The 25,838-nt window shown below is 40.7% G+C and overlaps 3 protein-coding genes across 3 annotated transcripts in view; 1 reads left to right on the forward strand and 2 right to left on the reverse strand.

Moving 5' to 3' along the window:
- On the reverse strand, nucleotides 1-9,079 carry dcun1d5 (DCN1, defective in cullin neddylation 1, domain containing 5 (S. cerevisiae)). The gene is made up of 10 exons (XM_037677661.1): nucleotides 9,008-9,079; nucleotides 5,551-5,608; nucleotides 5,325-5,367; nucleotides 4,319-4,404; nucleotides 3,994-4,159; nucleotides 3,812-3,903; nucleotides 3,620-3,728; nucleotides 2,175-2,279; nucleotides 295-397; nucleotides 1-157 (listed from the first exon to the last, which is right to left on the reverse strand). Exons 3-10 carry the CDS (start codon nucleotides 5,349-5,351, stop codon nucleotides 99-101), a joined length of 747 nt encoding a protein of 248 aa, XP_037533589.1. The 5' UTR covers nucleotides 5,352-5,367; nucleotides 5,551-5,608; nucleotides 9,008-9,079; the 3' UTR covers nucleotides 1-98.
- A 2,074-nt stretch (nucleotides 9,080-11,153) lies between these two features.
- LOC119410751 (solute carrier family 35 member F2) lies at nucleotides 11,154-21,412 on the reverse strand. The gene is made up of 8 exons (XM_037677657.1): nucleotides 21,275-21,412; nucleotides 20,844-21,019; nucleotides 18,793-18,920; nucleotides 18,484-18,643; nucleotides 16,139-16,295; nucleotides 16,001-16,053; nucleotides 14,990-15,144; nucleotides 11,154-11,542 (listed from the first exon to the last, which is right to left on the reverse strand). Exons 1-8 carry the CDS (start codon nucleotides 21,382-21,384, stop codon nucleotides 11,213-11,215), a joined length of 1,269 nt encoding a protein of 422 aa, XP_037533585.1. The 5' UTR covers nucleotides 21,385-21,412; the 3' UTR covers nucleotides 11,154-11,212.
- A 1,560-nt stretch (nucleotides 21,413-22,972) lies between these two features.
- LOC119410975 (cullin-5) overlaps nucleotides 22,973-25,838 on the forward strand; it is a 30,271-nt gene continuing 27,405 nt past the window's right edge. Inside the window, exon 1 of the mRNA XM_037677894.1 lies at nucleotides 22,973-23,005. Within this exon, the coding sequence (XP_037533822.1) occupies nucleotides 22,973-23,005 (33 nt within the window). The remainder of the gene's footprint in view (nucleotides 23,006-25,838) is intronic.

Genomic DNA, 25,838 nt, shown 5'->3' on the forward strand with positions numbered 1-25,838 from the left:
CATGTTTATGAAACCAAAAACTCATTTGTTCCTGTACGAAATGTTTGCCTCCGCACTTTTGTAGTCCTGGTTTCCTCTCCTCTGTTTGGCGGTGAAGTCTATAAAGATGCTGACCTCATCTTCTGCCAGTCAACAAACTCATCTAGCAGCACTGGCCCTGCAAAGAAAACAAGTATAACACTTTCACTGCTCAGACTCTCAAACTGCGTTCAAGACCACGCAAGAAAAAAACAAGTCTTTAAAGACTTCAAATCTTCTGTGTCATTTTGACTTGGTGTGAAGCTGCTAACTCACAAGCTCCATCTTCATCGTAGTTACTGAGGTCTGTGTTGATGGTCCTGCTGAACTCCAGAACATTATACCACTGGTCTTTATTTAATCCCTTGTACTTTGACTGCTGTAAAGATTTATGGAAAATGGCAATAGGAAAGAAATAAGCATTAGTAAAACAGGATTATTTATAAAAAATATTCTATAAAACCTGACTCCATGTTGATTGTTATAGCTTCTGTCATGAATGCACAAGAGGTTACTCGACTCACAAACTGTATAACCAACTTGAAAACAGATGGTGAATTAAAATAAAGAGCTGTGGTGCAAAAGACTATAAAAACACATTAAGCAAGAAGATGAGGATATGAATTTACAAACTTAAAATGTAACAGGAGAAAAACAGCAAGAAAACAAGCAGTGACATGGATTATAGCTGCTCGGTCAGTGTTGTGAAGGAAGAATGGTAAAAATTTAGTGCCGCCATCAGTGGCGGTTTCTGATATGGGCGATAGAGACAGCTGCCCCGGGGCGGCATCTCATCAAGGGCAGCACGAGTACCCGGCTTCGCCCTCCTCCTCAACTAAATAAACACATTATTTCAAATAGCCAGTCTAGTCTACATATCAGTTTGCGGGGAGTGGGCGTCCTCCTCCAGGTGCAGGACATGTAGCTTCTGCTGAGGTCTGATACACAGGTTGTGAAATTGTTTTTTTTTGGGGGGGGGGGGGGGGGGGGTGATGCATGGAATCGCTAAATAAATCACACCATTGATTTGCACATTTCATTTTGTAAAGCACATTGCATTCATAATGTTGTGAATATAGCCAATAGTTCACTCAAGGATGGTGAATTAGTTTAGGCCTAAATTGTTTTGACTCATGTTGGGGAAATGCCAATTACACACATGGAAAATGGACAAGAAAAGGTCAAAGCCAGGTGCAGACAGAGTTTAGCGAGCAAAAGATAAAAAGGTATGCAGCGGTCATCTCTTAGAGAGCTGTTATGTTATGTAGGTTGCAAGATGGGCTTACTTTTAATTAATAACACAAGATGCTAACTGTTGTTTACATTTAGTTGCTTAGGACGACATTTGGTTTTCAGCAAAAAATATTCATTTTAAAGATCCAAATTCTTCTAAAACTATACTACAACGTAGGAAAGTAATACCGGGCTACTTTAATTACTAAAGGCAATGACCTTGTGATGTAGCTTGGAATGTGTTAACTATTAATTGTGTCGATTTGTCTCCTATTCTGAATATTTCACAAATTGGACAAATATGTAGGCCTGTTTGTTTCGTCTTAGTTGTAAGCCGTTTGCTGTCAGTATGACGGTCCCTAAATTACTTCACATTACTTGGGAAAGTTGTGTAAGCGTGATGTAATTAGTCAGTATTACATTAGGATACTTCTTAACAATGGTTTTATAGCCTAACCCTTGTCAGGCACAGAATTATGAATGTTTGATACTGATACAAGTGATGTATGATGCATCAGAGGTTTTATGTTTGGTATTTTAATGCAAACTCAGGGGCACTTCTGAAATGTTTTGAGGCACCCTCTGCCACAGTTCAGGACGAGGAGCCATCCACTCTCTCAGCCACGCAGACTCCTTCAGTAATGGTTCTGGAGCCTCAGGAAGATATTGAATTGAAAGAAATTGTTCTACAGATTTGGAGCTGCTTGAAAGCTCGATCACCTTTAGGTTTTAATCTTGTTTTTTAGATTTTAATCCTGGAACATGCATGTATATCAGCTAATGTTACTTGTGATTTTTGTGTATAAATTGATGCTTTCATCGTTCTAAGATAAACCACTGTGATCCGTTCTTTCAGACCTTGAATACGATGCAGTTTGGTTTTCATATCAAATGATTTACAGACAAGAAGAAAGTGCTTTTACCTCCAGGAACTGGTGAAAGGTGGGAAAGAGAGACCATGTCCTGGCAAGCAGCAAAGCCAGCATGGATTTAGCCGTGTCCATGTCTAAACTCCTCTGGTTCTTATCCTGAGACCAAAACAAAAACAGTGAGTGGCACGTTGAAGTACAAAGAAGATTCTAGTTTCTTTTCATCCTCTGCACTTGTCCAGATTATTACTGCATCACAGAACTTAACATTTAAAACAAAGATGATAATTTATCAGTTTCAAACCAAGCTGTTTTCACAAATAATTTACGTTAACACTTTAGAGTGTTTTAACTCTAAACTGAATGATCACAACAACCTGTAACCCATTTAGTCCAAATGACACACCTGCCTCATCTTACCTCCTGAATGAAAGATGAAAAACTGGAGGTGCAACCTTTCAACACCCATCTGGGGGGGTGGGGGCTCAGCTGCTCCCTTCTTCAGGGGTCACCACAGAGAACCAAGTCACACTAAGACTTGGCAATATTTTTACACCAGATGTCCTTCCTGGCGCAACCACCGAGCTCAAACAGCCCTCTGTGTGGAGCAGAGAGCTGCCTTCTACGGTGCCCAGGGGAGCAGATGGTGGGGGTTAAGGGCCTTGCTCAAGTGCCCAGAGTGGGGCAAATGAAGGAGGAGGCTGGTGTGGGTGCTTCACCTATCCCACCCACATTTTGATATTGTTGGTTGTTATAATTTAATATTATCCTTAGTAGTTCATTGAATAAATATGCCACACAGGAGCGAGTACATAATTTTCTTAATCCCAGTTTAATCTTGCAAGATGGAACAGAGTTGAAATACAAGCATCAAGATGTTTACATGGCGCTTCCGTCTCTAAGTTTGCTCAAAAAGAGCATAAGAAAATGTCATTTTATAAACGGTTATCAGTCAGACTCAGACTCGAGGTCAGACAACTCTTGCAGCCTCTTTGCTTAGGGCCTTGAGTTTGAAAGCTCCATGTTTCTGCAGCTCCCCTCTGTCCAGACAAAACACTAACACCACACGTAGTTCATACACATTTGACATTAATAAGTGAAAAACATCTGTGACCTTTCACATCTCCATCATTGATACTGGGAGTTGAACCAGCAATTTTCCGGTCACAGGACCACCTTCTCTAACCTCTGCGCCACCACATCCAATTTCAAATTGTTTAAGTATGATTTTTTTTTTCTTTCCAAAACCTGAGAAGAACAGAACGATGCTTTCCAAAATACTATAATTCTGAATTTACTGAAAACCAAACCTGGGATTAACAGAACAGCAACAAAAACCAGGTTTTTGTCTCGAGATGGTTCAGTTTCCACTCGTTTTTTCTGCAATTAAACCTTTGATCCTGGAGTTCACCTGTACCTCGCTTGCAAGTCAAACCACAGAATTTCACTCAAGACGGCGTAAACCTGTTTTTCAAACAAAAAATACACAACAAACTCACTCTGGCAAAGTCGAATGCATATCTGTAGATATTTTTGAAGACTACAGAGTCGTTGAGCTCAGTGTGTAGATAATCCAGTTTACCCTGTAACCTCTCTGTGCAGTCACACCTGAAAAAAAATGAAAAGACACATGTAAGTCTTATTTGTAAATAAAAAACAGGCTTTAAAGAAAAAGTTATAATAACTCCTACTGTAATAGTGACATTCCCCTGAGCCACTCGTCTTTTGTGAAGTACCCCATATTTGCTGCTTCTAGGTGCCAGGCTAAAACTAACATAATAATCTGAAACAAAAACACAGACGCTTCATTCAACACGGGAACGCAGACAACACATTCTGTCCAACAAACGTACGAGGCGGCAGGCTGGCTCACATTCTCTGGCTCTACTCCGATGTCTTCACAGAACTTCTCCATGGCCTCCGGTCCAAACACCTTGTCAGGACCGGCATACTTGTGAAACCAGGCCAGGCATCGTTTATTGGAAAACTGCTTGTCAGAGTTAAACGTCTTCACGCCGCAGATCTGAGGGCGAGTGAAACTGCAACACAGAGCAGAAGTCAGGGAAGGAGTCAAATCAGGAGGTCTGTCAGTCCTCGGGGCTTTTTGCAGGTTCTGCAGAACTCAACAAGTAGCAGTTCTCCTGCAGCACAAACAAGGCACACATGTTATTGACTAAGAAAAAAATGTGAACGTTTACCTGGTAATTTTACACTTGTGCTCATGGTCATCAGGTAATTTCCTCTTCTTCACTGGCATTATGGAACCTTTACTGGACCTCACTAGCTGGGCTACACACAAGAAAAAACATTCAAGGTTTCTGATAGGATGTATATATTTGAATCTAAATATCTGAATCGCTGCATTGGTCCAGCTGCCGTCTGTATCTATGCAGAGGCCCATACTGCCGCGTGAAAATATGCTCTTTAATTTCTTATAGATTATAGGAAACTCCAGGTGCTGATGACGATAAGTGTGCGCACGCAAACATCGCTGTCTTTGAAAGACTGTAGATTTGTCACAACAATGCAGCCCACGACTGCAAACACTCTGCAGGAACTGTGATCTACCAAAGTCCCATCAGAAAGACATCTGGACTGATTTAAATTCAGATAAATTAGGAGATTCACACACAAACACAAGAGCCCTGTTATGAGCCACTTCCCTTTTAACAAACATGGATGAAACAGTACTCTGTTGAGATGCTGGAGCTGCTTCCACTGAGAACACTTCTCAAACCATGAATGAACCATTAAAGAGCAACAACAGGGACAGAGCTCAACCCATTTTAAATCATCTAAACCATTTAAACAATGCGAGACGCAGCCATGTCTGATTTTGGCCTGGCACGTTCAATGTATGGTGAGGGAGTGGACAAAACTTATGACATTACGACAAAACTCTACGAAATGTATTAATTTACTCAGCAGCAAGGTAAAGTAAACCTGTGCAACAGTTTGTCTGCAGCCCACACAGATATTAAGCACACAAAGCCTTCATTTGGATTAATTCTTCACTACCGTTTGAAGCTTTGTAATCAAAACACTGATCTTAAACGCTTCTATTTGGCATTTAAGCTCAGAAATGAAGTTTAAAATGTTTTGGGACAAATTTCTATTAAAATTGCTCTTCAGACTTTTGCTTCAGTTGATGTAAATAAAGTTTCTGATCAGTAGTTTTTTAAATGTCTGATTTAAAGTTCTTACCTGTATACTTCTGGCTGCCTTGTCCATTCAAATCAAACAAATTCTAGAGCAAAAAAAATAATACAATAAAAATTAGTAACTCTCCACAATACCTGATAAAACTTGATCCAATCAGATTCAAGAGGAAATTATGTTGTGAAGCAACATTTAACACTGTACATAATAAATAAATAAATGTTGGACAAAAATTGTTCTTTTACAAAAAAAAAAACTTTAAAAAACTTACAAGTTTGTCCAGTGTGTCTGAAATTACACAGATATCTTCCAGCTCGCACAGGTCGGATCTGATGATCAGGCAAAATATGATCGTTAGAACAAGAAGCAAAAATAAATCGTGTTTATAGTTGGACGTTCATCTGCATTTATACAAGGGAATAAAAGCACATATGGCCAAACAGTTTAATTCAACAATAAAGAAGCTCTTACAGAAGTGAAAGTGAGATGTGCCTATAATGCACTGCAACAATTAAACGTTTGTGGTTCAAAAATGTAACAAAAATTACATAAACAATTTTAAGAAAACAAAAATCACATGAATACATTTGACCTCTTTGAAGCCGACAGTTTATGATTTTTACTAAATACGCCATCAACTCTCTATTAAGCCGCCTCATAGAAAGAAGCGTTCTATACGTTCACCAACGTAATAAATCACCCTCCACCAAAAACAAAAGGGCGATCATGTTTTAGCCCGTGTCTGCTTTCGTTTGTTAAATAAAAAAATCACTGGATGTACATCTATGACATTAAGTACTGGAGTCAGCACTATTCAAGATGGCCACCACAGCTAAGCGAACTAAGCAAACCAAAAACAGCTGTAACAGTTCATTTAAAAAGTACTGAGCTAAAATTCGTTGTGTTAGTAGCGGAGAGTCATGCCCAAAACAAACGGAGCACCAGCTGATCACAGCAGAACTGTTTATAAACTTTGCGATCTGTCAGGAAAATATCTCATGGATCACTGGACAGATTTTGGCAAAACAGTAATAATTAGCTACACATCTACAATCATGTTAAATGTAAAAGCTGGCATGAAATGCAACAAGCGATATGCGTTTAACTGAAGGAGTCTAGGCATTTATTTTGAAAAAAATACTGATTTAAAAAGCTACATTTTACCTCTAAATTGAACTAACTGTTGATGAAACTGTTTTGCGTTCAAAACATCCTCCAAGAGTGACAATTCTATTTTGTATTCAACTGCTGTGTTCACAAAACATCTAAAAAAATGATTACAGACAGTATATTTTTTACAGTATAGACAAACATGTCAGTTTACAGCTAACGTGATTTTGTTACTCGGAAATGGAGCATGTGCTCCAATTACAAGTGCATCACTCTCCTTAGCCTCCCTGGTAAGGTCTATTCAGGGGTACTGGAGGAGCGAGTCAGATCGTTGGTAAAACCTCAGATCCAGGAGGAACAATGTGGGTTCCGTCCTGGCCGTGGAACACTGGATCAGCTCTTTATCCTCACTAGGGCCCTTGAGGGGTCATGGGAGTTTGCCCATCCAGTCTACATGTGTTTTGTGGACTTGGAGAAGGCTTTCGACCGTGTTCCTCGAGGTACACTGTGGGTGGTGCTCCGCGAGTATGGGATTGGGGGCCCGTTGTTACGAATTGTTCGGTCCTTATACAAGCGATGCGAGAGTTTGGTTCGCATTGCTGGCCCCTTCAGGGTGGGAGTTGGACTCCGCCAATGCTGCCCGTTGTCACGATTCTGTTCATAACTTTTATGGACAGAATTTCTCAGTGCAGCCAGGGGGCGGAGGGACTCCGGTTCTGTGGCCTCAGGATTCCATCCATGCTCTTTGCAGATGATGTGGTCCTGTTGGCGTCATCGTGCTGTGATCTTCAGCTTTCACTGGAGCGGTTTGTAGCAGAGTGTGAAACGGCTGGGATGAGAATCAGCTCCTCCAAATCTGGGGCCATGGTCCTCAGTTGGAAAAGAGTAGATTGTTCTCTTCGGGTTGAGGTTCTCCCTCAAGTGGAGGAGTTTAAGTATCTCGAGGTTTTGTTCACTAGTGAGGGAAGAATGGAGTATGAGACTGACAGATGGATTGGTGCAGTGCCTGCAGTATTGCAGACTCTATACTGGTTTGTTGTGAAGAAGAGGGAGCTGAGCTGTAAGGCTCCGTTTACCAGTCAGTCTATGTTCCTAACCTCACCTATGGTCATGAACTCTGGGTAGTGACCGAAAGAATGAGATAGACACAGACGGTTAAAACGAGTTTCCTCCGCAGGGTAGCTGGACTCTTATCTTAGAGATAGGGTGAGAAGTTCAGTTATCCCCGAGAGACTCGGAGTAGAACCGCTGCTCCTCCACATCGAGAGGAGCCAGTGGAGGTGGTTCAGGCATCTGTAAGGATGCTTCCTGGGCGCCTCCCTAGGGCTGCTGCCCCCGCGACCCGACTTCAGATCAAGTGGAAGATGACGGATGGATGGATTTTGTTACTTCTCTCTGACCATTAAAAATCTACTCAAATGTGGGTACCTAATTAGACAACTCATTTCTCCAAGTGAAATTTAGAAACCTCAGCTTACAATAAGCCAAAGGTGTTAGGGTCAAGCAGGTCTTCAAGGGCCACCGTCATGCAGGTTGGTTTTAGCCATGGCCCTTTCCAACACACTTGAACGTCATCACATTCTGCAAACACCACGTCACCCATTTATTTTCATCAGACGCGCTGAAGCCAAACAGCTAAACCATAGAGGAAAGTCGTGCCCCTGACCAGCAGACGTGGGCACAAGATATAGCGGTAAAGTTTACCACATTTTTCTCCTTAAAGAAGGGTAGTCTTGTGAATTATTTATGGAGGCATTTGTCTAAATATGTTATTCCATCTTAAACATTTTAATTCTTTATTACCTTTATTTTTGGGGGTGTTTAGCAATAAAGTATGGTTACTTAACTAGGTGTTTAATTCAAATATGGTTTGTTAAATGTCAACAAAACGAACATGAATTTTGTTTGCTGCTTTACTCTGTTTCTAATCAGCCCGTGTTTGATTCAGCTTTAAGCCATCTGTCATCATGGAACAGCAAGAGGAACCAAACTGCGTCACAAGGTGCATTTTCCCTCTGAACCGTGTCCAGACTTGAAGTTTGCTTCACAACAAAACGACAAAACCCGCAGTCTTCACGAACAACACGGAGGGAGCAGAGCTCTGTGACGGATCCATACAAAGACAACGCCGTTTTTAACCTTCAGAGGAATTTAAAATATATTGACCCAACCTTTTGTTTGCCACTCCACGGTGTCCTGTTTCAGTACGAGAAACAAATCTGAAGTGACAGTTTAAAACGTCAAAATGACAGCAGTTGATGCTAGCTAACCTTAGCACCAACCGTGTTGAAGTGGGCTTCCATAATACGCGTTTTAACGACTCACTGTAATGTTAACGATTGGAAACCAAGTAGAAGGGTTAATTAGGACTTCAGAAATACGTATGTTAGTTCCGAACACTACTGGAATAAATCTGTCTTGGTTAACGGTAGACTTCTTTTGTTAGCATGCTAACGTTAGCAGCACAGCACGGGTTCCACAGAAACGCTTAACGTTTGGCGACTTCTTAACGTACGCCCAATTTAAATCAGTGTTTGTATAAACCAATTAAAATCATGTGACTGATTCCTTTGACAGCTGACGTGATAGAAAGTCTTGAAATTCCTCTCCGCACTTACTCTGCTCAGCTTTCTTCCGACTGACAAATTAATTCCACCTGCTTCTCCTGCGCTGTTTCAGCTGAAGCCGGCGTTTCCGTGGGAGTGGACGATACCATCACTCGGCTGGGGTGGACAGCTAAATTAACATTTTTATTATAAAATAAACAACACAAAAACAACAGATGTACTCATCATACTATTTACTATAAATTGTAACATTCAACCAATGAATGAAATATATCGTTTCAAACGTTGATGAATTTATATATTTGAGAAGATAAAAAATAACTATCCCCCTGGGCGGTACAAGATGGTGGAACATGCTACCATCTTAAAGGAGCCATCTTTCTTTTGGTCTGGCGCGTGCTTACACATAAATACACGTCTGTGGTGGTCACATGAACTACTGTACAGGAATAAGCTGTAACATAAATTTTTACCTATTTCTTGGAAACTTATCAGTGTACTCTGATTTTATATATAATTTTATGGTCATTAATTTATTATTAAATAGAAATGTAATATGAAAAATGCTGTTATTTTGTTATTGACAAGCATTTTACAATTGTTGTTATTCTACTACTGTATTTATTATTTTTCTTTACTTATGTCAATGTCAGCCATAGAAAAATAAAGCAAGTTTGATACTTCTGATTTTTCTTTTTGTGAGGTTTGTGTCTTACAGGTAAGCTGTTTGGGAGAATTTAAATAAAATTAAATTAAAAAAAAAGCATAAATCTCTAGCCTGACGTCTTTATTATAAACATATACGAATGATTTTATGAATAATTTCCATGACTTTTTTTGTGGAATATTGCTCAAATATGACCGGGTTTTAATTGTGTGTGTGTGTTAATATTCATGTGTGTTGCTCTGAAAAGCCTTTGGCTCACGAGTTTTTAAATCTTATCCTGTCTTTTAACTTTGTGTAGTGTGCTGTGGGTCCCACTCAACAGCAGGGTCATACACTTGATTTAGTTTTAACTTATGCTTCATTCATTTTTAATTTAGAAATTAGGGATGCTGTTTTTTTCTGATCACAAACTATTTTATTTGACACCTCCCTTGTCTGTGAGTTTAAATCTTCCGCTCCTGCCAGGAGTTGTCGTATATACTGTATAACTCTTCCACTGCTGCTCTTTTCTCCGCTGCGTAACTCTGTTACTGACTCTGGGCGCTCTGTATGTCTTACTACACATGCTGCTCTCTCAGCATCAGGAGTCTTGTGTTAATTCAATTCAGTTCATTTATAAAGCGCCGAGTCACAACAGAAGTCATCTCAGGGCACTGAACAGAAACATTCATATATAAAAATAATAATTTAACACCATTTATCTGAAGAGCAGACTGCTTTGAGTTTAACTCCATCGCAGAACTCTCATCTTGAGCAAGCATGAAGGCGACAGTGGAAAGGAAAAACTCCCTCATGAGGAAGAACCCTTTAACAGAACCAGGCTCAGGACAAGCGGCCATCTGCTTTGACCGGCTGGGTTTGAGAGGATCAGGAAAGAGGAATAGATACACAATGGCAGGTCAAGAATCACGTTAACATAGAAATACTATCAAATGAAAACTATTCAATTTAACAAATCATTTAAGGAAAGGAGGTCAATTTGTCCTCTAGTAATTAGTCTGTTAAGACCCTGTTAAAAATCAGGCACCCCAAGCTCACACCACAGTCTTGGTTAAATAAGACCACCCGAGCAGCCATCATCAGTGTAGGAAAGCTGAGCGCAAATGGAAGAAGGACAAACTACAGGTTTCTTTTATGTTGAAAACGAGTTGGAAATACGATCAGACCACCATTAAATTCAAGGATTCAATTTTTCATGGTTCTTTATTTGTCATATGCACCACATGTGGTACATGTGGTGGAACAAAATTGTGTACACATGATCCCAGTTAAATAAATCAGGGATATATTAATATTTCTCCCAAATTATTGCCTGAAATTGTCACAATCTCCTTAGTGGTGGCAGCCATCTTGAATGTGTTTGGCTCCAAAAGTTAATCTGTTGTAAAAGAACATCCACTGATTACTTCCTGGGAGTTATTTAGTCATCACCCTTTGGCCTTCAGCAGCAAGCAACATGGATCCCACACAGAAAACACGAGTTATAATAATTATTTACAGCATCTTTGTTTTTTTTTTTTTAATTTGCCGTTTGTGTAACAAGTCAATAAAGGTTCAACAATACTTTTAGCTCTTTAACATGCTGTGGGTCACAGTTTGGTGCTATGTTCAACAACTGGTTCTTCATCACGAACACTCTGCGATGACCCCAAAGTGCTCGTTTTCCTCTTTTTTTCCTCCCAGCATGCTTGGTGAAGCTCCTCTTCATCCTCCTCTCCCTTCACCTCAGCTGGGATTATACCAGCCACTTCCCTTTGGGTGAAGCCACTGTCAGTGGCCACAGTGTTGTCATAGTAGCCTTCCTCAGAGAGTGAGGAAGAAGAGGAGGTGTCTGTGGGGTTAGTAGGTGTTGGGACAGCGTTGAAGGTGATGAAGCCAATGAGGATGACCACCAGGGAGACCACGTAGAGTCCAGAGAACTGAGGTGGGTCACAGAACGAACAGATATCAATATTTACAAAGATGATAGATGCAGTGAGGAAGCATTAATGCACTACAATAAAATTATTATTATGATTTTTAACTTTCAGACTCAACCATGAAAGACGGCTGCAATATTCACTTCTTCAAGAAAGATTAAGGCTCGTTTCTCTTAAAGTTGTGATTATTGTGGTTTGAAGTTTGTATTTGGATGTCAACATGTCATCATGTGGCGGCTGTGGCTGAGTGGTTAGAGCAGTCGTCCTCCAATGCAAGAGTTGGGGGTTTGATTCCACCAGCAGTCACATGCCAAAGTGTCCCTGGGCAAGACACTGAACCTCTCATTGCCTCCTATGTGTGTTCCATTGGTGTATGAATGTGATAAATAATCTAAGATTATTATCTGATAAGGATAAAATGGCAGCGCTCTCCTGTAGTTGCAGCTTCGTGCACTCCGCCCATCTTTCGGACGACTGTACGTACATATTCGCGTTGTACCTCGGTGCAATTCCAATAAAGTTTATTCTGATTCTGATTCTGATAAAACACTGATTATTCTTTGTATAGATATAGTAGAGTGCTGTACGAATGTGTAAAGAGGGCACAGATTGTGTTGTAAAACTCTTTGAGTATCTCGATAAGATAGAACGGCGCTATATAAGTACAGTCCATTTACCATAACAGCAGCAGCTCTGTTGTATCTGCTCTCTATGGTAATGATAATATTAATAACATAATAATATGATTATAACTAAATTATAATATTACTATAATAATGATGATAATTATTATTATAGTATTTATAATAACACCTGGCAGAGGTGTTTGAGCATATGATGCTGAGGAAATTGCTCCAGATCCTGAACAACACGTCACACCCCCTGCTTGACACACTGGACTCAACGCAGCACCTTCAGTCGTAGACTGAGACCACGGAGGTGCTCCACAGAACGCCACAGAAGTCCTTTCTCTCTGTGATTGACTATCAAACTTTTCAACTCCTCCCCCTTTCTACACATAGAACAATAAAATTAATCCTGCACCATAATAAACACGTTAATGTTTCTGTCTGCACCTGACCTGATTTAGAACTTAATTGTTGGTATTTTTGTACCTCTGTTATTTTTTCTATCTTGTGTGATTTTGTGTATGTTCCTTGGTACTAAAACTCTGGCACAACAATTTCCTGCGGGATCAATAAAGTTCTATCTTATCTTATCTTATCTTGTCTTATCTTATCTTATCACTTGACCACTTGCTCTTGCCGAGATCGCACGCTTTTCCCCTCCCTTCCCTTTCCGCTTTGCTTTGCTGCTCTGTCTGTCTGTGAAACTGCTTGCGAGACTCTCTTCATATCTTCTGAACCATAATTATGGACTTGTTTTGATCAGTTGGTCTCTCAACACAATTGATAACATTTCTTCGAAGAGAAGACAGGCTTTAGGCGAGCCGATTTGCCCTGTTGGCATGCATGCAGCTGGATATCTCATCGACTTGGAAGACTTGATGATGTGTCGATCTCTGCTGCCATTTGTGGATTTTAAGGACGCATATTTAATTGGATTTAACTGGTTCCTGCTTTTTGGATTCGGCTGGTTGCTGGTTTTATATACAATCAAGGAAGTTGTTGGCAGCAAATTTGGACCCGATCACGCTGATTGCCTTTATGATGGCTTGGTTTGTGCCTCGAGTACCCAGACTCAAATGCTTTGGGCAGAATGGATCAGATCTCTGGGATTTTACTCAGTCGTGCTCCATCGGTGTGGCCATGTAATTTGGACATTTCGGAACCGAGTCGACCAACACAGACTCAAGGTAGATGTCATTAAGTTCTGCCTGTCCCCAAAACATCTGTGTTTATCTGAATTTGGCTCCCTTGGCTGGCCTTGAAAGCCATCTTATCTGAATTTGCCTGGAGAACATGTGATCTGATGCTCACCACCCCCTCCCTGATGAATTTCCAACTGATAACCAGAAGAAACCAGCTGAATAAACATTGTGTCATCATTTCAGGACTCTTGGATTCTCATTGACGTTATCCTTGGCCATTCCCCGACATACCTCGAGAATGTTTACAGATCTCGGAGGACACTGGCTTATTATTACATCATTAACAGAACTCTTACAGTGCCCTCAAGAGCGTCTATGGACATGCTCACCGCTCTTGTCGTCTCCCCCTTCTGCAGAATGTCTATGTCACTATGTGTTTGTTTGTGCGAGGTGTTTTTTAATATCAGAGTTTTTCTTCTCAGGCAGGGAAAAAAGTACCTACATGTGTCCAGTTTCACTGCTTTTTGTCTGTCTAAACAGATCTCACTTGTAAATGAGTCTTCTAGGCTCAATGTGCCTTATCTGTCTAAATAAAGGTTGAATGAATCTTATCTTAATATACTCATCTTTCTTATTAGACACTTTTCTTTCATAAATGAGTTGATAAATCCTTCTTGTTTATCTTAGATCTTATTACTGTTTTTCTTTTACATTTTATTGTTGGATGTAACTGGGACCCTGTGTACATAATCTCGTTCCACCACATGTACCACATGAGATGCGAATGACAAATAAATCTCTCTGACTCTGACATTTACTACAGACTTTGTATGGAAAGCTGCTGAATTTAGGTGGAATCCAAAATCAAAGAAAACATTTTAATTACTGCTCGTCACATGTAGATTTTCATCATTTTCATATCACATAGTTCTTATAAAAAGCCTTTTTTTTTCTTTTTTTTTTACAATGTGTGTTTCACAAACACAGTCCCTGGCTGCACCGAAAAATTCTGTCCATAAAAGTTATGAACAGAATCGGAGATAACGGGCAGCTCTGACAGAGTCCAACTCCCAGCCTGAAGGGGTCCGACTTACAGCCGGCAATGCAAACCAAAGACTCTCACCGCTTGTATAGGGACCCAACAGCCCGTAGCAACAGGCCCCCAATCCCATACTCGCGGAGCATCCCCCACAATGTACCTCGGGGAACACGGTCGAAAGCCTTCTCCAAGTCCACAAAACACATGTAGACTGGATGGGCAAACTCCCATGACACCTCGATGACCCTAGTGAGAGTAAAGAGCTGATCCAGTGTTCCATGGCCAGGACGGAGCCCACATTGTTCCTCCTGGATCTGAGGTTTGACTAACGATCTGACTCGCTTCTCCAGTACCCCTGAATAGACCTTAAGGAGAGTTATGCCTCTATAGTTGGAGCACGCCCTCTGGTCTCCCTTTGAAGAGGGGAACCCCCCCTCCCTCCAATATCGTTATGTGTCATAATTTTAAAATGCTAAGTCATAAATATTTGATGCAGAGTCACCATTTGGAGATGGTTCTGTATTTCATCATTCTGACTTTGTGAGTTAATTAGTTTTCTTCAGAACGGCAGAAAACAGACTTCCACACACTCTCGACAAAGAATGAATAATAAACAACAAATGGTGCACGTCCTCACGTTGTAGTGGAAGAGGAAGATCCCGAAGAAGAGGCTGAAGAGGTCGGCGGTGAGCAGCGACAGGTTGACGGAGGCGGCACTGCTCAGTTTCATCACGACAGGCATCCAGCTGTACAAAGCAAACATGCAGAGAGCGTACGCAGAGAACAGGAGCCCTGAGAGGAGACACGTTCAGCTGTTAGACCACGGACAAACTGAAGAGTTACAGAAACATGCTCGCTTATCAATCTTCAACTCATCACTACATCCAGGGGACGACTCTGAAAACAGAACCAGACTTAAAGACTTCCCTAAACCATTGAAAGCTGCAGCAGAATTTAGACAAAACCTGCAGAAAGTATGTTCCTAGTGGATTTACATATTCAAGATGGCTGCCAACAGCCAACTGACTTTTAAAGACATAAGCTGTGTCCCAATCCAACGGCTGCATCCTTCGAAGGACCCGGTCGACGTAGGCCGGGTCCTTCAAAGACCACGTAGACCAGAAGTCAGTGTTTGTGAATTGGGACAGGCAGGCCTCGGCGCGTCGCTATGACGTAAGCGGCCTTCAAATGCGGTCTTCGAAGGATGCAGCCGTTGGATTGGGGCACAGCTATAGAAATGGTTACTTGGTCAAATTTATAGATACTGAGCTAAACTTTAGGGTGGTAGTAGCTGAGACAGTCACCAACAGATTGGACAGGTTTAGATTTAAAATATAGCAGTCAACTCTGTACATTTGTTAGCAAAATATCTCACGAATCACTGGATGGATTGTCCGGAAATGTTCATGTAATAATCAATGGATAAACACCTACAACTGATTACTTTTGGAAGTCACCCATATTCAAGATGGCTGCCACAGTTAATTAACTTGATAAAAATAAGTATAATTCAGACCATTTTACAGACTGAGCTTCAGTGTGGTAGTAGCTGAGAGTCATCCTCAACACACACTCTGAGCGTGACATCTCATGTTTGTGTTTTCTTGCCGTTTACATGATGTTTACACTGTTTGGATGGAATACTGACCAACTTGCCAGCTCCACTTTATGTTGGAAACCTCGCTTCGTTCCAGGATCACCCTGAATGAGTTAACAAAATAAAAGCCCAGCAGATTAAAACATGACGCTGAACGAACAGATGCCAACGACTCGGATGTAAACTTACATCTGTACGGTGCTGATGATGGTGCCGAACAGGCCCACCATCCCCAGGAACTCCACTCTGCTCAGTTTCTTCACCGTGTACTCCTGAGACACGTTGGACACGGCATACAGTGTGGCACTGAGCAGCACCAAACCGTCACCTAACAGCATGTTGGAGGCTGAAGAAGGAAGAAGAAAGGAATTTTAAATCTTTTCATTTGACAGAGCTCTGTCAGGTGTGGCAGCCATCTTGAATTGTGTTGGCTCCAAACTTCCAGAAAGTTTTCTCACCCCGATAGTGGCTAAGTGCTTCGAAAAACTGGTCATGACCCACATCAAAACAACCATCAACATCAACGACGACCCTCACCAGTACCAGTACGCATACCACGAGAACCGATCAACAGAGGACGTCATCTCCTCTGTGGTCCACACTGCTCTCACCCACCTGGAGCAGAAGGACTCCTACGTCCGTATGCTCTTTGTGGAATTCACATCCACTTTCATCACCATGATCCCCCAAACCCCGATGGACAAACTACTCACACTAGAACTAAGCCCCTCCATTTGCAACTGGGTCCTAGACTTCTTAACAAACAGACCACAGTTAGTGAGGATCCACAACTTCTCTTCCTCCACCATAACCCTCAGCACTGGTTCCCCTCAGGGATGTGTGCTGAGCCCCCTCCTGTTTACTCTGCTCACGTATGATTGTGCAGCTACCCATCCAGGCTGTCATACTGTAAAGTTTGCAGATGACACAGTGGTGGTGGGATGCATCACAAACAATGATGAGTCCAGCTACAGGCAAGAGGTGGAACACCTGGAGAGCTGGTGCAAAGAGAATAACCTTCACATCAATGTGAAGAAGACAAAGGAGATGATCGTGGACTTCAGAAGGAACAAACACACCTACCACCCCTGAATATAAAAGGATATGTGGTGGAAGTGGTCTCCAGCTACAAGTACTTGGGTGTACACATGAATGACAACCTCAGCTGGAGCAGCAACACCACCAGCCTGATCAAGAAAGCTCATCAGAGACTCTACTTCCTCAGATGGCTGAGACGAGCTGGTCTGGGAAGCTCAGTCCTCACCTCCTTCTACAGGTGTGCAGTGGAGAGCATCCTGTGCTCCAGCTTCAACGTGTGGCAGCACAGCTGCAGAAAGAAAATCTTTGCAGAGAGTGGTGAAGGCTGCACAGAAGACTGCTGGAGTCAGCCTCCCCACCATCACAGACATTTACTCCTTTAGATGCAGGAAGAGGGCCACCTGCATCATGAAGGACCCCACTCACCCAGCACACACTTTTTGTCCTGCTCCCCTCAGGAAGGAGGTTAAGGAGCATTAAGTGTAGAACCACTAGACTGAGGAACAGCTTCTACCCTGAGGCTGTTAGACTCATGAATCTCTAACCAGAATAATCACTGTGAAGAATCACATCATGTTTCATGTTGCTGTGTTCATGCGTGCTCATCTGCTCACACAGACTCATGTTTGTGCTACTGTTCGGCATATTGTTTTTATGCTATTATTATGCTTAGTATATATTAGTTGATGTTTTTCTTAGTTCATATCTTAGATCTTATTACTGTTTTTCTTTTACATTTTATTGTTGGATGTAACTGGGACTCTGCATACATAATTTCGTGAACGACAATAAAGAATATCTGAATCTGAATTAAAATCTGGTCCAGGGGTTCATGAGCCGTTTTGCTATGTTCGATCTGTTCACCCTCAAAATATGTGTTGGGGATCAGTCTCAGCTACTACACCAAGTTTTAGCTCAATAAGTGTGAAATTGATGAAGTTATATTTAAAACTAACACACTGTATAAATAAAGGCTAAATGAAAATGAAACACACACAAAGATGCAAAAACATTATCGCCCTCCTTTGCCTTTGGGCGACAGGTGATAAGAAAAACACCTGAGCTGCAACACTGGCAGTGAAACTGGTTTGTCTGTTTGATAGAGCGATCATATTTAGAACCGTGTCATTAAAAAACCCACAATAAATAAAATTAATCCATCCAAAAGCACAAATTAATCAGTTGAAAACATCTATCAATCAACCTTTATTTATACAGGTAAATCCCATTGAGCCTCGAGGACTCATTTACAAGAGAGACCTGATTTCAACAAAGAAAGATGACAACAATGGACAACAGCAACAACAATAAGCAGTTATAAAAACTCATACTACAGTTTTTTTTTTGTTTTGTTTTTTTTAACAAATAGGATGGCTAAAAGGAAAAAGGTAACAAAACCAAAAAAACAGCTAGATTCCAAGACAAATGTATAAAACTAAAAACAGGAACATGTCAGCATTGGACCCTGCCAGGAGTCCAATCTAGAACGTTCTTACCGGAGCCCTGGTCTCTTCCAGCCAGGAGGTCGGCTCCCACCATGGCCCCCACTCCAAGGAGACAAACACAGACTGCAACGTAGTGGACCATCCTGTACCGGGTCTTCAGAACCCACCAGGACAGAAGCATTAGGACCGGGATCACAAAGCAGTCGAGCAGCTGGAGGACGGAAACGCAAGAAAACCGCAGATTCATACCTGAACTAAAGACACGAACGAAACCTTAGATCATGTTCGACTCTTATTTTATACGTTCAGCTCCACGTTAAAGTCATCAAACATGACGAAACCTGTTCTACCTGTGCTCACCTGCACACTGGTCAGAGTGGTGTACTGGTACGCTTTGACCACAGTGTAGTTGGCCTCCACATCCACCAGCCCCAGCAGCAAGTATTTCCACCATCTTCTCCTGAGGATCTGTAAAATATTACCATCCCCTGCATTTTAAAGGGGAACAGGCCGGAGTTTCAGTAGGACGGCTGATCCATCAGTGCTGCTCCACGTCACGTTCGGTTACCAAGAAATGTTCAGACGGGTCAAACAGAGGAAGCTGGATAAATATCACAGCACCGCTCAAACTTCCTGTTCTGATACTTTATAAACAAGTTTAAAACATAAAGCACACTAAATGAACACTAAAAGTGTTGGTAAACTAGAGAAGTTAGCATTGTTTGCATAAATACACTGAATAACACTGAATAACGTCAGATTTGACTGAAATTTGCTGATTGTTCATTAAAACGCAGTTTAAACAAACAGCAGCTAAAATAAACAAAAGAGGAACTAAAAGTTAAAATCAGTAAAATTATAACTAAAATCTAAAGTTAGGAAAAACTAAATAAAATCTAGTTAGCATTACAATAAACCAGCTTACAGCTAAAAGCTAAGACTTACAAAACTGTAGCTAAATGCTAAATGTAGCAAAACCATTGTTAAATGCTAAAGTTAGAAAACAGCAGCAAAATGCTAAGATTAGCAAAACAGTTGTTTAAAACCAAAATTAAATACAATATAGCTAAAAGCTAAAAGCAGCTAAACAGTAGCTAAACAAACAAATGTGGCAAAACTAAAGAAAAGCCAGTTAGCAAAACAGTAGGAACCTTATAACTAAAAGCTAAAATTTACAAAAAGGCTAAATTGTAGTTAAAAGCTAAAATTAGCAAAAGTTTAAATAAATGCTAAAAATAACAAATATATAGCTAAAAGTTGACATTAGTAAATTGTAACTCAAAGCTAGAAAGCGAGGAAATCACACTGTAGCTAAAAGCTAAAATTTACCATTTTTAGCTAAAGGCTAGATGTAGCAAAATCATGGGTAAAATCTAAAGGTCAAAATAGTAGCAAAAACTAAAATTAGCCAAGTATAAATAAAAGCTAAACTTTACTAAATTGTATCTAAAGGCTGATTTTAAATAAATTGTAACAAAGCTAAAATTAGCAACACAGTAGCTAAAAGCTACAATCTGTTGTTCAAAGCTGGTTAGAGAAACAGTAAAAGTCAAACTCTAACTAAAAGCTAATATTAGCTAGAACTAAACACAAAACTTAACAAAAATGCAGCAAAAAGTTAAATTTAAGAAAAACTGTCTAAAGGCTAGTCAGCAAAACAGAAAGCACACTATAGCTAAACGTTAAGATAGACACAACTAACTAAATGCTAAATGTAGCAAAACTAAAAGCTAAAGTTAGCTAAACTTTAGCTTAAAACTCAAATTTACAAAAATGTAGCTAAAAGCTAAATTCCATAAAATTTAGCTAAAAGCTAAATTCCATAAAAATGTAGCTAAAGGCCAAATTTAGTAAATGTAACAAAAAATAAGAAATAATAAAATAAGAATAAGAAAAGTTAGTAGCTAAAAGCTAAAAATGTGAAAACCTTCAGGAAATCATCCTATAACTAGAAGCTAAGATTTATGAAACTGTTGCTAAAATTTAATTAAGCAACATACAATTAAAAGTTAACAAAACAACCAATAGTAAATTTATTTATTTGGCAAAACTGCAGCTTAAGCTAAGATTAGCAAGACAGGAGCAGAATTTGACAAAAACAGAGCAAAATAGTTTCAGATAGAACAATGTTTCTGTAGGAACTGAGTAGATCTTATGGGGAACTTTATCTTATGGGAATTTATTTTTAATAAATAAAGTTTAATAATTTGAAAAGCATCAAACTCCTTATAGCACTCTCCCTGATCAAGCTAAACATTTTGATGGATAAAGCATGCAGAAGTAGTTTGATAAAAACAGATTGTACACAAAGAGACACAGACAGGAAAACACAACGCAGAGCCAGACAGGAACATGAAGTCAGTTTGTGTAAAAACGGGGAGCAAACGATGAATCTGCAGGCCCAGTGTCACCTGTTCTGCAGAGCAGCATGGTGGTGTAGGTGACGCACAGCAGCAGGTAGTTCAGGAGGCTCTGCAGCATCGGCGTGTTCACATGGAAGTCTGACACCAGGTACTGAGAGGAGACCGCCGTGGCACAGATCAGAGCCGCCAGCCCCTGACCCATGGCCAGGGTCTGGGCCAGCTGCCTGAGGAGGAGACGTTACTAATCCACACACGGGTTCATTAATGAATTACAGTTTTTAAAATGTGCCAAATTACACAACCTCTGCAACGTCAATGAGCTCCTGTTATCGTTTCTAAAAGAATAATTACCCTTCTTCTAAAGACGTCTGAGTTAAAATGACTTTTCCATCCGTGTATTATAATCAGATACGTCATGAAATACATCCAGAGTTCTTCACGTTAATAACAGTATTCTTTCGTTTCCTGTGTCCACTCACCAGGTGAAAACTTCCATCGGCATGAATTTCTTGATCTTCATCAGAAATCCACAACTTTGCTTCTCAAAGCTCAAGTCCCTGCATGAATCCACAGATTGTTTATCAGCCATGTTGCCTCACCAGTGGTGGACAAACCCTCACCAACTGCAGCTCTTTAAGGCTTTTAACTCCTTGACTGTTATTGTGCTGGACCTGAATGATTAACTGTCTCAGGGGGCAAAGATCAGCCTTTTCTTCATGTGCCTCTGTGCACCAGGCATTTTAAAAACTGCAGCCAATAAATAACTGTTGTCTCTAAACTACAAAATAAATATAAGTACCAGTATTCCTCCTGTTTCTTATAGTTCTCACTGCTGATAAAATGTGCAGCTTTATTGTTTTTATGGTAATTCAAGTGATGGAAACAAAAGAAGTATATACTCATTATTTTTATTCTAATGAAGTCATGTGGCTATTAAAAACAATATTTTCTGAACCATTAAATATTTGATGATTCAAGTGTCTTTTTCTCATTTCTGTTAGAAAAAGGGTTTATTACAAAAACTAGGAACATAAGAATGTACGGCCACTTAGTATCTTAAATTATGAGGTGTTAAGTCATAAATATGAGATAGTAACTAATAATTGAGATATATAGTATCCCATGTCAATGACATAGTTACATAGGTACCCATTATTTATATAGCACCAATTCACAATTAAATTCATTCCAGATCAATGTACAAAACATTCACCTACAATATAAAATGTTAATTAGTAAAATGATCTAACTAAGGAAGACAGAGATTGTGTTGAGCCTTCACTTCATCACAACCTCCCATTCTGAGCCACACATTGGTGACAGTGGAAAGGAAAGACTCTCTTTGAACAGGAAGAAACGTCCAGCAGAACCAGAACCATGATGGGCAGCCTGCTTCTGGTTTAGGGCAGAAAAGAGACGGACAGAGTCACAAACTCTGGATAGCGACCAAAAAAAAATAAAAAAATCAAGAATTCAGATACAGGAAATCAGAATGACTTTTCTCTGCAGGGTAGCTGGACTCGCTCTTCAGGGCTCGTCAGTGGTAGGAAGTTCTGCTAATCGCTAACAGCTAAAACAAAATTTGGTAACACTTTACAATAACGTACACAAAATTTGCTTTACTATTAGGGAATGCCTAAGGAACAAATCAGGAGCTAACGAGTACATGACAAGGCGTGATTGGTCATGCAGCTTCAACTGGGAGGAAACGACAACGTGTGACGCAAACTTGGTGACAATCATTTAAGCAGTTAGCGGTTTAGTGTTAGCTTCTGCTATTTTTTTTTTACCTGTTTAGTGATTCAGCATTAGTGAAGCTATTTTTTTTAGTTAGCGGAATATGGGTTAGCGAAGTTAACTTTTTGGTTAACTTTTCCCACCACTGGGGCTCATTATAAGACATAAAACATGAGATCTCACAGGTAAGTTGTGAGACGGTCTTTTCTGCATGATATATTCATACTCAAAGAGAAACTGTGTGGGAGAAGTCCTGATAAGCCCCTCCTACTACAGGATATGCCACTCACACAAACAGACAGCACAGTTGGCAGAGTGGGCGCTTATTTCCAGTTGATGATGGAGGAGGAAGATCTGATGTTCCGGTTATTAACAAAAACACTATTTTGTAAATTTGTTGCGAAAAGACCTCCATTGTTTCCGACAGACGGTACGGGAACATGTCTCTGCGCTGCCTGGTCATCACCCGCTGTGTCTCTGCTCCATCTCCTCCATGCGGAGAAATTGACCAATCTCCTTCCACGTGTTCCTTGACTATCTTTATGAGTTTAATTTAATTTACTTTATCATTCTTTTGCTGGAACAGTTGTAATGGTGGATGTATTCAAACAGCCTCGGCCGGCTGCTCCTCAGTGGAGCAGAAATGAGATCGGAGGACTGCAGCCACTTTTCATAAACAAAGAAGCCCATGAAGTTCTGACTAATAATCACACAACACTCTGCACATACCCTGTGAGAATGGCAGGTGCTTTCTACATCCAGACTCACCTCACCACCGGACGAAGAGCATCTCAGCGTGACCTCAGCAGAAGTAAGGAGTACCTTCAGGAGGATTAATCCGCACAAGGCAACTGGCCCAGACAACATCCCTGGAAAAGTGTTGAAGGAATGTGCTGATCAGCTCTGTGAGGTGCTGGCAGACATCTTTAACACCTCACTTACCCTGGAGACAGTTCCCACCTGCCTGAAGGCTGCCACCATCATCCCAGTCCCAAAAAGCTCTACCGTGACTGGTCTGAATGACTATCGGCCAGTGGCCCTCACCCCGATAGTCGCTAAATGCTTTGAAAAACTGGTCATGACTCACATCAAAACAACCATCAACATCAACGAGGACCCTCATCAGTAGGCATACCGTGAGAACCGATCAACAGAGGATGCAATCTCCTCTGTGGTCCACACTGCACTCAACCACCTGGAGCAGAAAAACTCTTACGTCTGTATGCTCTTTGTGGACTTCAAATCCGCCTTCAACACCATGATCCCCCAAACCCTGATGGACAAACTATCCACACTAGGACTAAGCCCCTCCATCTGCAACTGGGTACTAGACTTTTTAACAAACAGACCACAGTTAGTGAGGATCCACAACCTCTCCTCCTCCACCATAACCCTCAGCACTGGCTCTCCTCAGGGATGTGTGTTGAGCCCCCTCCTGTTTACTCTGCTCACGTATGATTGTGCAGCTACCCATCCAGGCTGTCACATTGTAAAGTTTGCAGATGATACAGCGGTTGTGGGATGCATCACAAACAATGATGAGTCCAGCTACAGGCAAGAGGTGGAACACCTGGAGAGCTGGTGCAAAGAGAATAACCTTCACATCAATGTGAAGAAGACAAAGGAGATGATTGTGGACTTCAGAAGGAACAAAAACATCTACACCCCCCTGAACATAAGAGGATCTGCGGTGGAAGTGGTCTCCAGCTACAAGTACTTGGGTGGACACATGAATGACAACCTCAGCTGGAGCAACAACACCACCAGCCTGATCAAGAAAGCTCATCAGAGACTCTACTTCCTCAGACGGCTGAGGCGAGCTGGTCTGGGAAGCTCAGTCCTCACCTCCTTCTACAGGTGTGCAGTGGAGAGCATCCTGTGCTCGAGCATCAATGTGTGGCATGGAGGCTGCACAGCTGCAGAAAGAAAAGCTTTGCAGAGAGTGGTGAAGGCTGCACAGAAGTCTGTCGGAGTCAGCCTCCCCACCATCATAGACATCTACACCTCCAGATGCAGGAAGAGGGCCACCTGCATCATGAAGGACCCCACTCACCCAGCACACACACTTTTTGCCCCACTCCCCTCAGGAAGGAGGTTGAGGAGCATTAAGTGTAGAACCACTAGACTGAGGAACAGCTTCTACCCTGAGGCTGTTAGACTCATGAATCTCTAACTAGAATAATCGCTGTGAAAAACCATATCATGTTGCTGCTGATCTGTTTCATGTTGCTGCTGATCTGTTTCAGTGTTGATGTGTTCATGCGTGCACATCTGCTCACAGACTCATGTTCATGTTTGTGCTGATGTTCAATGTTTTATGTTATGAGTGCTTAGTGTATATTTAGTTGATGTTTTTCTTAGTTCATATCTTAGATGTTATTACTGTTTTTCTTATACATTTTATTGTTGGATGTAACTGGGACCCTGTGTACATAATTTCGCTCCATCACATGTACCACATGAGGTGCGAATGACAATAAAGAAACTCTGACTCTGACTTTGACTCTGACTCTGACTCTGACATCCATGGTATCAAACACAAACAAACACAGCAAACTGGATAAAGACAATAAAATAAAAAAACAAACTTATGCATAAGTCAGGATGGTTATGTTTATGCAAACTTCTTTTCTTCTTTCAAGCTTGAGGAAAAAAAGCACGTTTATGACACAAAACAAAGGTGCACATTTTATTTGTCTTTAAAATCTAAATAAAAGTTCAGTTTGATTGTATATCTTTCTTTTTGAACTTTTAAGCTCAGAAAAAAAGGTATTTACAAGAAATATGTTGTACTTTCCAAACCTCTATTTGCGTTTTCATTCAACCTTTATTTAAATAGATAAATCACATTGAGCCTCGAAGACTCATTTACAAGTGAGACCTGTTTTGTTTAATCTAATTAGCTTGTAAAGATGGGGGGGGGGGGGGGGGATTTAATTTGTTTACAAACACAAGTTATTAGAGGAATATATTTGCGTTACAGCAACACAAGCAGACATATCACCATTCATGTTCATAATGATAATATTTTATGGTGCATCAGACTGGTCAGTGTTTGTGTGAATTAAACAGATAAAATAAAGAAACAAACTATTGTTGTTGCTTTTCACGTGAGAAAACTAGGTGTTTTATTGGATAATGTTGGTTAGATGTGTAAACATTTAAATTAAAAGCACTAACACGTCAAATATTAAAGTTAAAAAGGGAGGACTGAGTGTTGAAGAGTTGCTTTCAGCAGCTGGAGAGTTTATTTCAGCAGCTGGAGTGTTTATTTCAGCAGCTGGAGTGTTTATTTCAGCAGCTGGA

This window comes from Nematolebias whitei, chromosome 6 (genome assembly GCF_014905685.2).
Source record: "Nematolebias whitei isolate Nwh7 chromosome 6, NemWhi1, whole genome shotgun sequence".
NCBI classification, from domain to species: Eukaryota; Metazoa; Chordata; class Actinopteri; order Cyprinodontiformes; family Rivulidae; genus Nematolebias; species Nematolebias whitei.